The sequence below is a fragment of the Plasmodium gallinaceum genome (genome assembly GCF_900005855.1).
Source record: "Plasmodium gallinaceum strain 8A genome assembly, contig: PGAL8A_v1_71, whole genome shotgun sequence".
NCBI lineage: Eukaryota > Apicomplexa > Aconoidasida > Haemosporida > Plasmodiidae > Plasmodium > Plasmodium gallinaceum.
This window is the reverse complement of record NW_021628232.1, coordinates 48,335-62,892: the sequence shown is the minus strand read 5'-3', so window position 1 is coordinate 62,892 and position 14,558 is coordinate 48,335. Positions and strand designations below refer to the sequence as shown.

The following is a 14,558-nucleotide window of genomic DNA, read 5'->3' as shown; positions in this document are numbered from 1 at the left end:
TAAAATAAGGATTTATTTATTAAAGTAAATAAATACTTATCGAAGCAAAAGAATGCTGAACGAAGTAGTTTATGATTAAAGATCATTCGTTCAAAGCATATAAAAATATACATAAGTATAAGAAAATCGTAGAGTCATCTCTACATGCTCTTTATTAATTGGTTTGTTCAGTATTCTAGCAAAGTCTCCGAACACCCAGTTAATAAATCACTGGTTAATAAAAGTCTTTATTAACCTTTTTGGAAAATAAAAGGATTAGTTAAATGAAGAATACGAAGTTGGTCATGCACATACACACAAAAAAAAAATTGATGATTTTTTTTTTGCTTTTACTGTCTTTTTAAAAAAAAGGTACAAAGACTGTCAGGAAAAATTTTGATAAACAAAAAATTCAAAGATCATTAGGAAAAAAATTGATTAAAAAATCAATTATAAAAAAAAAGTTACTAATAAATAAAAATAAAAAAAAAAAAAAAAAAAAAGAAATTTTTTTTTTTTGGAAGGGAGGAATTAAATGAAATATATTTTTTGTGATGAATTTTGTAAAGAAAATTTTATACATATAACAATAAAATTTTCATGTAATTAATATTTATATAATTTTTGATTTTTTGTCAGTAATTGTTTATGTTTGTTAATTCAATAGTAATATATATTAATTGCTGAATGTAACTCATAACAAATAAACTAGTAATTTACAATTAATTAATAATTAATGTTCAATAAGGATTTAAATTTTTAATAAAAATAAAAATTGTTATTAAAGTAAATAAATGCCTATTGAAATTAAAGAATGATGAATGAAGTAGATTACGTAACTAAGGATCACTCATTCAAAACATTTAAAAATATATATAAATACATCAAAACCGTATAGGCACCTCTACATTCTCCTTATTAATTTGTTTGTTCATTACTCTAATAAAGTCACCGAACACCCAGTTAATAAAACAATTCCATAGAAGCATTTTAACATATCACGGTTCAATTTATACTAGTCAAGAATTTAATGACTATATTACAAAAGAATTACAGATTAAATTATATCATACCAGCGCATATTATATGCAAGGAAACTGTTTAAATGAAAGTTCTCATAAAAGCTTAGATTATATCATTAAGACTTTATATGAAGAAAAAGAACTACCTTTTGAAAAAATAGTACAATATGCACTACTAATATATAATAATACACCTCATGGAGCGATAGGAGAAACACCCTATTTTGCTATGTTTGGAATAGATTGTATCTATCCGTGGTTTGCAAAATTATTACCAGAAACAACTTCTGAAATGATGATCATATACTTAAAGGATCAATGGAAAAACATACATGAAGATGTTAAATCAAAAGAAAACCTATAATTGAGAATAAAAATATTAAGGTCGGAGATATTATCTCATACGAATAAACGGAATACGAGAGGAAACAAATGAAACACTATAGTGGGAATGTACCATATGAACCTTATTGGTCATTTCCTCACAGAGTAACTATAATTGAAAGCGGAATTTTAAAAACATTACCCATATACTATGGAGGTAAAGAAGTACAAATTCTAATGTCAAAAATAAAATTGTTAAGTAACAAAACCAGGGAGATATATAAAAACCAAGTGGAGAATTTAATAGAAGCTACGAATAAAAATAAAAGGAAACTAAATCTGACGAATAATTTAAAGTCTAAAGATTACCTAGATACTCATAAACAGAATAGCATTATAACATATTACATTAACGATAATCAGGACAAGCAAATTGAAAAAAGAGTACAAATAGGCCTTGATGTAATAAAATAAGCCAAAAATAACAAACATTAAGTAATAACCATTACTTTCCCATGGTGGTAGAGTATGGTTAATAAAAGGCATCATTAACCATTTTGGTAATAAAAACAACTAGCTATATGAAAAATACGTAGTTGGTCAGGCACACACAAAAAAAAAGAAAAAATAATAATGAATTTTTTTTTATTTTTCTTTAAAAAAAAAAGAGAGATACATAAAAAAAAAAATATATTTATTTTCTTTAAATGATTTAAATGAGAAGAAAAAGATTGGTAAAATAAAAATTAAGAGTAAGATTTAGTACCAATAAAAATGAGATCATAAACAGATAAAAAAATATTTACATAAAAGAGTTTAATTTGCATAATATTTATATTTTTAATTTGTAAGAGAATATTTTATACGTATGACAATAAAATTTTCCGTAATTAATATTCATATAATTAATTTGCATTATTACTAATTGTTTGTGTTTGTTAATTCAACAGCAATAAATTTAAATTGCTGAACATAACTCATGACAAAGAAATAAATAATTTACATTTAATTAATAATAAATGTTCAATGAGGATTTAAATTTTTAATAAAAATAAGGATTTTTATTAATGTAAATAAATGCTTCTTCAAATTAAAGAATGCTGAATGAAGTAGATTATATAATTAAAAATCGCTCGTTCAAAGCATATAAAAATATATATAAATACATCAAAATCGTAGAAGCAACTCTACATGCTCTTTATTAATTTGTTTGTTCAGTACTCTAGCAAAGTAACCTAACATCCAGTTAATAAACCAGAATATAACTTTTTTCTTCTATTTTATCCTCTACATTTACTACCTGATTTATTTACTTTCCATAATTTACATTTTTAATTTATTAAATTATCATTCAATGAATTTGCTAGAGTAATGAAAAACAAATTATTAAAGAGAATATAGAGTTTTCTCTAGTAATTAAATGGATTTTAAATCTAATTTTAATGATATAAACAAGTAAACTGCAATAATGCAGTTCATTGTGAATTTAATTTGATAAAAATTATGCATATTTATTAAAAAAATATATCCTCATTAATTATTAATTTTTAAATAGAAAATATTTATTGCTTTTTATAAGTAATTTTCAGTAATTTAATTTCACTGCTTTGAAAAATAATAAAAATACTTAATAAAAAAAAAAAATTTAATTATATTAATATCATTAATGAAAGTTTTATTCTTAAAAATTAAAAAATATTCTCATGAAATTTTTTCTTTCTAAAAAATTTTTCTCATTTAATTTTTTTTTTTTTTTAAAAACTAAAATATATCTCTATTAAAAAATATAGACTAAATATTAATTTTTCTTTATTTAAACTAAATCTTGCGTATGAATAATCCTATATTCTCTGTTAAAACATTAATTTTTATTTTCTTAATGGTTATCAAACCTCTTAAAAAGAAATTCAAAAATTTTTGATTTATTATTTTTCATTTTTTTTTTTCCCTGCACATTCTTAGATTCGGATTCTGTTTTGTTTTCTCTTATCTCCTTCTTAGATTCGGATCCTGTTTTATTGTCTCTCATCTCTTTCTTACATTCGTATAAAAATTTCACAAATTCTGAGCTGAGTTCATTCATAACACTAAAAATTAAGTTTTTTTTTTCTTCTTTCGAAATATCAGTTCGATTAAATATTGAAGATAGATCATTAACTTTCTTAGCTGAAATTTTATTCCATTCAATATTCCATTTATCTTCTTTCAATTTAGGGTCCATTCCACTTGTTTCCTGATTAAATTGCTCCCACAATTGTGGAGTAATGACTTTATTCCAATAATCGCGCGGATTTTCGCATAGATCTGGAACATTACATTTGTTTTTTTTACTATCTAATGCACATTCCTCTAGGCTTCCTTCAGCGTAATTTTGCTTCTCATCTGCTATGTCACCCTCTGTTAATACTCTTTCATATTTTAACTCATTTTTTGTTTGAGATATATTTTTATCAATCAAAGTTTTATAAGAATAACACTATGGATTAAATAAAAATTTTTTAAAAGAATGTTTCTTTAGTTAGAATAGAAAATAAAATGAAATCTTAATAATAATTAGAAATAAATATATATCTATATGTATATTTTTTGTAAAAATTTTAGCTTACGTTATAAAAACATTGAAACATCCAAATTAAAAGAAGGAATGTAGTAATTTTTAAATATAAAGTTAATATTTTCATATTAAAATATTTATAGAATAATATTGAAGTGGATGTTGTTAATTCAGGTATAAAATTGTTTCAATTTTCAATAATACCAAATTAGGAATTTGTAATATTAATTTAGATATTATTATAACTTATATTAATTTCTTAAATTTTTAAAATATAAAATTATTTTCATATATGAAATGTAAATTCTAATTTTTTATTATTACATATGATATTATGGTTACTTTACATAGGAATAATATTCTTAATTCCTTAAAAAATAAGATAAGAATGTTAATTTACAAATAAATGAAAAATATAATATATAGGATAAATTTATTTTAACAATATTTAATTAAAATATTACTTATCTCTAAATTATGTAAAAAAATTAAATATTTTTAATTTAATGCGCATAAAAATTATAAATGATATACATTTAATGTTAAAGGATTTTTTTTAATTTTTTTTTTTAAATTGCCAATCTTTTTGAATTATCTCGAACTTTAAATTATTTTATATACGGTATATTTTGATTTATAAATATAAATCTTCGTATATTATAGAGATATATCTCCATCAAAAAAAGAAAAAAAAACTCTATAAATTAAAAATTATTATACGCATGTATTTTTCATGCAGTATACTGCATTTGTCAAAATTTTTCACTTAATATAAAATTAATTTTTGTTTGTGTATATTTTTCTTTTAAATATAACAATTTTGATTTTTCTAATATACTTTTTTTTCTCGTAATTCTTCTTTTTATTATTTTTATTATTTATAAATGATTATACAATATATGTTTGTATTTATTTTTTTTAATAACCAATTTTTGAAAAAAATTACTTTTTCAATTATTTGGAAAAAGAATTAAGAAAATTTATTATGTACCTAAACTCAAAAGAAAAAGTGAAAATATGTATTTACTTTAAAGAAATTATAATAACAAATCTTATAAAAAGCACATTTAAAAGTCAAATAAGTTAATTACAATTTAAAAAAAAAAAAAAAAAAAAATACTATTTTTTTAATCATATATTTATAGTAAAAAATTTTTTTATGAAAAGTTTTATTTTTTCACAAATTTACTTAATTCATTCTAATAATACATTTTTATAAATTTGCTTTTTTACGAGTAATTCTTATCAGTTTCAAATTTAATATAAATGTTATTTACTGAATATAAAAATATATCTTTAGTTAAACATAATAGATTTTTTCTTATAAAATTAAAAAGAATGAATTTTTATTGTGATATAAAAAATATTAATAAATAAAGATGAAACAGTATTATAAAATAACCTTTTGCATATATATTATTATAATCATCTAATTAAATATAAAAAAAAATTATTTTTTTTTTTTTTTTTTTTTTTTTGCGTTTATATAATTAATTGATAACTTTGATTGTTATTACGATGTGTTTATTTTCTTTTTTATTTTTGGTTTTATACAATTATAGCACAATTTTTTATTTTTCATTTTGCTTACCAAAAAATTTAGGTAACTCATTTATATAGTATAAATAAATTCAACAATTGTTCCTTTCTAATATAACTTTTTTCTTAAAGGGTTAAATTTTTTTATGAAATCTTTGTAAATATTAATGGAGAATTTTAATATAAATTTTTATTTTTTAAATTTAATTTGTTAGATTCTTTGACGTATTATTAATAAAAAATGGTGTGTATAAATACTATCATTTTTAATATTTTAACACTAATTTTTCTCTAAAGAACAATCATAAATTCAATAAAAGTATATTTTTCTGATTTATATTTTTTTAATATTTTATGTAGAAGTTGTTCTTACTAGTAAAAATATTTAAAATATATAAGTGTCTTACATTTAACATAGATATTACATGATTTTAAAATAATTTGAATAGTGTGTGTATTAGAGATATAAAAACTTAAATTATCCAAATAACAGTTCATGAAGTATTAAAATTATTATAATTATTATAAATAAGATAATATTCCTAAGGAAAAGGAATTATTTATAGCTCTGATTTATTAATGGCTGTTAAAATATTTTTCTCGTGTTAAACAAATAAATTAATAAGGAAAATGTAGTGTAAACTCTACTTAATTTTAATATAAATTTTTTATTTTTATTAATAAACATTAAATATGACTTATTAGTTAATTATTTTTTTTTTAACATAAGCAACACTCTAAAATGTAATTGCCTTAATTTTACACTTTACCTTAAATAAAAATATACATTCTATAGTAGTCTGCACATTATCCTTCAAAATAAAAAAAGAAAAAAAAACTATTTTTTTTTTGTAATAAAAAATATATTATCATAATATATATTATTTTTTAATTGTAAATACTCACACAAAAAAAATATTATTATTTATTTATTTTTTTTTAAGTGCACTCACTTTAAGTGCAAGTATGTATATACATATTTTTTTTGTTTATATGCTTTTTGAATAATTATTTTAGAGAAGATATTTATGATATCATGTTGTCCTTGCGAATTAGCATGAAAAAAATAAAATGTTTTTATTCTATTTGTTCGTCTAAATATTATGCAATAAAGGTCAATATTATTTATTATAGAGCAATGTATTAACTAATATAAACAATATAGGTAAAGCTAAATATGTTCACTATACGCCAAGAAAACTTAGTGACATTCAGCGGAAATAGAGTACAATATAAAAAAAATTATTTTCAATAGTTACTACTTGTGAAACATTTGCTTATTAAATTAAAGGATCTATGGTATTGATTTATTAACTGGGTATTCGGTGACTTTGCTAGAGTACTGAACAAACAAATTAATAAAGAGCATGTAGAGTTTCCTTTACCAATTGAATGAATTTAAATTTGTTTTTAATACAATAAACCGAAATGTATATGGTCTCCCTCATTGAGCATTTATTGTTTTTAAGAGTTATTTAATTATTTTAATAAAAATCCATGTTTTTATAAAAAATTAAAATCATTGTTTTAGTTTTAAATTGCGTGTATTTTATCTAAAATGTTATAATTAACATTTAGCAATTCAAATTCATTTCTCTCGAATTAATAAACATAAATAATTAAAAAAATAAATTATACAAATAATACAAAACACTAAAATTTTATTATATATATTTAAACCAAATATACTTCAAGAATCTTCGTGACAACAATTATTTCTTCTATATTTGGATAATAAAACGTATTATAAGACTTTTTGAGAATAAGAAATAGTTTCTGTATGGAAAATAAATAGTTATGTAAGCGATAGTAAAAAAAAAAAAAAATTAATTATTAATTTTTTTTTTTTTTCTTTATGGTAAATTTAAAATACATAAAAAAATATATTTTTATTTTTTCAAATGATTTAATGAATTAAAAATTGAAAAGAAGAGTTGTTAACTAAAAAGTTTCTTGAAGTATACTATGTTTTAAATTTATGTAAGAAAATTTTATAACAATGATAATAAAAATTTCGTGTTAGTAATATTTCGTATTTTATTTCGTATTCTACTACTTAGTTATATTTGTTATTTTTGGAAAAATGGATTTTAACTGTTAAACCTTACTCATAACATTATAAATAAAATATATATAATTAATATCTATAATCAATAAGGTTTTAAATTTTTAATAAAAATTTAGTATTTTTATTAATGTAAATAATTGCCTCTTAAAAACAATAAATGTTCATTTAAAAAGACTATATATATAAAGCAGTTTACTGGTTTATAAGATAAAAACATAACATAAATTCATTAAATTAGTAGAGAAAATTCTATCTTCTCTTTATTAATATGATTTCTCAATACTCTAGCAATGTTATTTAATAAGAAATAAATAAATATTTCAACTTAAAAATTAATCATTTCAAAAAAGAAGTAAATGTATTTTTTTTTTTGTATTTAAAAATTTGAAAAAGAATATAACGTAATTAACAATTATTTTTTAATTTTCTTTTTTGCATTTAGAATTTGCATGTGTAACAATATATTTCAAGACAACTATTATCGTTTATTTTCAAAAAAGTAAATAATACATTTTATTAACGAACATGCAATAGTTAAGTAAAAAAAAAAGAAAAAAATTAGTTAATGTTTTTTTTATTTTTGTAATTTAAATACACAAAAAAATAAATTTTTACTTTTTTTAAAAGGAATTTAGTGGTCTAAAAATAGATGAAAAAGTTATTGACTAAAAAAGCTTATTGTAGTGTACATTTATTTAAATTTTAATAAGAAAATTTTATATTAAAAATAATATAATTTTTGTGTTTTGAAGTACTGACGTAATTTAATTTGAATTTTATCAATTATTTATGCTAGTTAATTTGAGAGTAATAAATTTGAATTGTTAAATATAAATCATAATATAAGTAAAATAAATGTAATTAATGATTTATTAATTTCCTATTCATTATATTGCTAGAGTATTGAAAAAAAGGATTAACAGCGAGTAAGTAGAGTTTCTTCTACAATTTAAATGAATTTAAATTTGTTTTTAATTCTATAAACCATTGAAATGTATATGGTATCCTTTATTAAGCATTTATTGTTTTTAAGAGGCATTTAATTATTTTAATAAAAATCCCTATTTTTATTAAAAATTCAAATCTTTATTAATTATAGTTTTAAATTACATATATTTTAATTATAATGATATGATTAATGTTTAACAATTTAAATTCACATCTCGCGAATTAGCATATATAAATAACAAAACCCGAAATAAGTTATACAATACTACAAACACGAAAATTTCATTATAGTTAATATAAAATTTTCTCTTTAAAATTCAATGATAAAAATTTGCCACGAAAAAACTTCTTATCATGTATTCTTCTATTTTTTAATAACTTGAATAGTTTTTTCACGCTATTCGATTCTTTTATTTTTCATTTATCTAGTACTTTCTTGTATATTTATTTTCCTTACAGCTATTAATTTTTTTCTCAAAAAGGTTAATAATTCTTTTTATTAACAAATTTTTAACTCTAATAATTCTCAATAAAGACTTTTTTTTTTTTTCCTTTTTGTTTCTTTTTTTTGTCATGTAGGTAAGCTGGTAATAATTTTGCATCCAACTTTTTTTCTTCTATTTTATCCTCTACATTTTCTACCTGATTTACTTATTATCTATAATTTATATTTTTAATTTATTAAATTATCATTCAATGAATTTTCTAGAGTAATGAAAAACAAATTATTAAAAAGAATATGGAGATTTCTCTAGTAATTAAATGGATTTTAAATATAATTTTAATGATATAACATGTAAACTTCAATAATGCGTTTCATTGTGAATTTACTTGGACAAAAATTACGTATTTTTATTAAAAACATATATTCTCATTAATTGTTAATTTTTAAGTACAAAATATTTATTGCTTTTTAAAGTAATTTTCACTAATTTAAGTTCACTTGTTTTAAAAATAATAAAAATACTTAAATAATAAAAAAAAAATTTTAAATATATTAATATCACTTAACAAAAATTTTATTCTTAAAAATTAAAAAATATTCTCATGAAATTTTTTCTTTCTAAAAAATTTTTCTCTTTTATTTTTTTTTTTTTTAAAAAATAAAATATATCTTTATAACAAAAATTTAGATAAAATATTAATTTTTCTTTATTTTAACTAGATCTTGCGTACGAATAATCCTATATTCCCTGTTAAAACATTAATTTTAATTCTCTTAATGCTTATCAAATTTACTAAAAGGAAATTTCAAAATATTTTATTTCTTATTTTTTATTTTATTTATTCCCTGCTCATTCTTAGATTCGGTTTCTGTTTTATTGCCTATCATCTCTTTTTTAGTTTCGAATTCTGTTATATTGTCTCTCATATCATTCTTAGATTCGGATTCTGTTTTATTTTCTTTCATCTCTTTCATAGATTCCAATTCTGTTTTATTTTCTTCGATTTCTTTCTTACATTCTGATTCTGCTTTATTGTCTCTCATCTCTTTCTTAGATTCCGATTCTGTTCTATTGCTTCTCATCTCTTTCTTACATTCGTATAAAAATTTCACAAATTCTGAGATAAGTTCTTTCATAACACTATAAATTTTTTTTTTTTTTTCTTCTTCTGAAATATCTTGTCGATTATATATTGAAGACAGATCATTAACTTTTTTAGCTGAAATTTGATTCCATTCAACATTCCATTTTTTTTCTTTTAATTTAGGGTCCATTTCACTTGTTTCTTTATCAAAGTCCTCCCACAATGATGGAATAATGACATTATGCCATTGATCGCACGGATTCTCGCATTGAACTGGATTTTTACATTTGTTTTTTTCATTATCTAATGGATATTCTTCTTGGCATCCTTCAGCGTAGGTTTGCTTTTTTCCTTCTATGTCACCCTCTGTTAATACTCTTTCATGTTTTAACTCATTTTTTGTTTGCAATATATTTTTGTCAATCAATGTTCTATAGGAATCACACTATGGATTAAATAAAAATTTATTGAAAGAATGATTCTTGTGTTAGAATAGTAAATCAAATGGAATGTTTAAAATAATTAGAAATAAAATATATCTATATGTATATTTTTTGTAAAAATTTTCACTTACGTTATAAAAACATAGATATATCCAAATTAAAAGAAGGAATGTAGTAATTTTTAAATATAAAGTTAACGTTTTCATATTAATATATTTATATAATAATACTGAAATGGAAGTTGTTAATTCAGATGTAAAACTGTTTCAGTTTTCAGTAATACTAAATTATGGATTTGCAAATATTAATTTAGATATTATTATAACTTATATTAATTTTTAAATTTTTAAAATAGAAAATTTTTTTCATATATGAAATGTAATTTCTAATTTTTTATTATTACATATGATATTATGGTTACTTTAGATAGGAATAATATTCTTAATTCCTTAAAAAATAAGATAAGAATGTTAATTTACAAATAAATGAAAAATATAATAAATCGGATAAATTTATTTTAAAAATATTTAATTAAAATATTACTTATATCTAAATTATGTAAAAAAATTAAATATTTTTTATTTAATGCACATAAAAATTATAAATGATATATATTTAATGTTAAATGATTTTTTTAATTTTTTTTTTCTAAATTACCAATCTTTTTGAATTATCTCGAACTTTAAATTATTTTAAATACGGTATATTATGATTTATAAATATAAATGTTCGTATATTATAGAGATATATCTCCATTAAATAAAGAGAAAAAACTCCATAAATTAAAAATTTTTATAAGCATGTATTTTTCATGCAGTATGCTACATTTATCACAATTTTTCACTTAATATAAAACTAATTTTTGTTTATGTATATTTTTCTTTTATATATAACTTTTTTATTTTTATAATATACTTTTTTTCATCTAAATTCTTTTTATTTAATTTTTGTTATTGATGAATATTTATACAATATATATATACATATTTATTCTCTTTTATAACTATTTCTTAAAAATTAATTACTTTTTCAACTATTTGAAAAAAAATAAAAAAAACTTATTAAGTACTTAAATTCAAAAGAAAAAGTGAAAATAGGTATTTACTTTAAAGAAAGTATAATAACAAATCTTATAAAAAGCACATTTAAAGTCAAATAAATTAATGACAATTTAAAAAAAAAAAAAAAAAATACTATTTTTTTAATCATATATTTACAGTAAAAAATATTTTTTTAAAAAAGTTGTTTTTTTTGACTAATTTACTTTTTTACGAGTAATACTTATCAGTTTCAAATTTAATATAAATGTTATTCACTGAATATAAAAGTATACCTTTAGTTAAATATAATAGATTTTTTCTTATAAAATTCAAAAGAAAGAATTTTTATTGTGATATAAAAACTATCAATAAAAAATGATATAACAGAATTATAACATAACTTTTTGAATATATATTATTATAATGTTCTAATTAAATATAAGAAAAATTTTTTTTTTTTTTTTTTTTTTTTTGACTTTATATATTTATTAGATAAGTGTTTATAATTATTACGATGTGTTTATTTTCTTTTTTATTTTTGGTTTTATACATTTATAGTGCAATTTTTTATTTTTCATTTTACTTACCAAAGAATTTAGGTAACTTATTTATATAGTATTGATTTATTAACTGGATATTCGGTGACTTTGATAGAGTACTGAACAAACAAATTAAGATGAAGCATGTAGAGTTTCCTCTACGATTTTGATATATTTGTATATATTTTTATATGCTTTGAGCGAGTTATTCTTAATTATTTGCTCTACTATGTTCAGCATTCTTTGATTTCAATAGGCATTTATTTACTTTAATAAAAATCCTTATTTTTATTAAAATTTTAAATCCATATTGAATGTTGATTATTAATTAAATGTAAATTATTCATTTCCTTGTTATGAGTTATGTTCAACAATTTAACTATATTGCTGTTGAATTAACAAACATTAGCAATTGGTAAAAATGCAAATTAATTATATGAATATTAATTACGTGAAAATTTTATTATTATAAGTATAAAATATTTTCTCAAAAATTAAAAAATATAAATATTATGCAAATTAAACTCTTTTATATTTAAATATCTTTTATAGGTTTAAGATCTCATTTTTATTATTACTAAATCTTACTCCCGATTTTTATTTTACCAATTTTCTCTCTTTCATTAAATCCTTTTAAAAAAAATTAAATATATTTTCTTTTTTGTGTGCGTGACCAATTACGTATTCTTCATATAGCTATCCTTTTTATTACCAAAAAGGTTAATGAAGCCTTTTATTAAAAAGCATAAATGAATTAAACCATTGTCCCTTCCTAATATAACTTTTTTCTTAAATGTTTAAATTTTATAAGATATCTTTGTAAATATTAATGCAGATTTTTAATATGAATTTTTGTTTTTTAAATTTAATTTGTTAGAATCTTTGACTTATTATTATTAAAAAGTGGTTCGTATAAGTACTATCATTTTTAATATTTTAATACTAATTTTTCTCTAAAAAATAATCATAAATTTAATAAAAGTATGTTTTTTATGATTTATATTTTTTTAATATTATATGTAGAAGTTGTTCTTACTAGTAAAAATATGTAAAATATAAAAGTGTCTTACATTTAACATAGATATTACATGATATTTAAATAATTTGAATAGTTTGTGTATTTGAGATATAGAAACATTAATTATACAAATGACAATTCATGATGTATTAGAATGATTATATTTATTATAAATAGGATAATATTTCTAAGGAAAAGAAATTATTTATAGCTCTGATATATTAATGGCTTTTTAATTACTATTCTAGTGTCAAACAAATAAATTAATAATGAATATATAGTGTAAACTCTACTTAATTTTAATATAAAATTTTTATTTTTATTATTAAACATTAAATATAACTTATTAGTTAATTATTTTTTTTTTAAATATAAGCAACACTACTAAATGTAATTTCCTTAATATTATCTTTTAGCTTAAATTAAAAATATACATTCTATAGTAGTCTGCACATTATCCTTCAAAAAAAAAAAAAAAAACTAATTTTTTTTTGTAATAAAAAAAAATGTCATCATAATATATATTTTTTTTTAATTATAAATACTCACACAAAAAAAATATTATTATTTATTTATTTCTTTTTAAGTGCACTCACTTGAAGTACATGTATGTATATACATATGTTTTTTGTTTACATGCTTTTTGAATAACAATTTTAGAGAAGACATTTATGATATCAGGTTGTCCTTGCGAATTAGCATGCACAAACTAAAATGATTTTATTCTATTTATTCGTCTATAATTATACAAAAGGATCAATAGTATTGTTTATAGAGCATTGTATTAACCAAATGATTTATTAACTGGGTGTTCGGTGACTTTGTGGTTAATAAAAGGCTTTATTAATCTTTTTGGAAAATAAAAGGACTAATTAAATAATGAATATGAAGTTGGTCATACGCATATGCAGAAAAAATATTGATGATCAATTTTTTTTTGTTTGTACCTTTTTTTTTTTTTAAAAAAAAAGTACAAAGACGGTCAGAAAAAATTTGATAAAAAAAAAAAATGCAAAGACCGTTAAGTGGTTAATAAAAGGCTTCATTAACCTTTTTGGAAAATAAAAGGACTAATTAAATGAAGTATACGAAGTTGGTCATGCACACACACACAAAAATAAAAAAAAATTGATGATTTTTTTTTTTTGTTTGTACTTTTTAAAAAGAAAGTACAAAGATTGTCAGGAAAAAAATATTTGATAAGAAAAAATGTAAAAATAGTTAGGAAAAAAATTGATTAAAAAAAAATCTATTTTTCAAAATAAAAAAAAAAATAAGATAAAAAAAAAAAAGATTTTTTTTTTTTTGGGGGAATGGAGGAATTAAATGAAATATTTTGATGATGAATTTTGTAAAAGAAAATATTATACATATAACAATAAAATTTTCATGTAATTAATATTTATATAATTTTTTTTGTTTTTTTTAATAATTGTTTATGTTTGTTAATTCAACAGCAATATAAAATAATTGCTGAATATAACTCATAACAAATAAACTAGTTATTATAATTAATTAATAATTAATGTTAAATAAGTATTTAAATTTTTAATA

General features: G+C 19.1%; 2 protein-coding genes across 2 annotated transcripts, besides 7 other annotated features; both read right to left on the bottom strand.

Moving 5' to 3' along the window:
• Positions 1-210: part of a repeat region that runs on past the window's edge.
• A 162-nt stretch (positions 211-372) lies between these two features.
• Positions 373-2,014: a repeat region.
• Positions 2,015-2,043: 29 nt separating this feature from the next.
• Positions 2,044-2,582: a repeat region.
• Positions 2,583-3,201: 619 nt separating this feature from the next.
• Positions 3,202-4,006, bottom strand: PGAL8A_00188400 (fam-g protein; the record flags this gene model as incomplete). The annotated part of the gene is made up of 2 exons (XM_028670568.1): positions 3,202-3,801; positions 3,932-4,006. The coding sequence occupies 2 exons, from the start codon at positions 4,004-4,006 to the stop codon at positions 3,202-3,204; spliced, it is 675 nt and encodes a 224-aa protein (XP_028527307.1).
• A 3,382-nt stretch (positions 4,007-7,388) lies between these two features.
• Positions 7,389-7,803: a repeat region.
• A 548-nt stretch (positions 7,804-8,351) lies between these two features.
• Positions 8,352-8,752: a repeat region.
• A 943-nt stretch (positions 8,753-9,695) lies between these two features.
• Positions 9,696-10,613, bottom strand: PGAL8A_00188300 (fam-g protein; the record flags this gene model as incomplete). Its single annotated transcript, XM_028670567.1, has 2 exons — positions 9,696-10,409; positions 10,539-10,613. 2 exons carry the CDS (start codon positions 10,611-10,613, stop codon positions 9,696-9,698), a joined length of 789 nt encoding a protein of 262 aa, XP_028527306.1.
• A 1,451-nt stretch (positions 10,614-12,064) lies between these two features.
• Positions 12,065-12,608: a repeat region.
• Positions 12,609-14,190: 1,582 nt separating this feature from the next.
• Positions 14,191-14,558: part of a repeat region that runs on past the window's edge.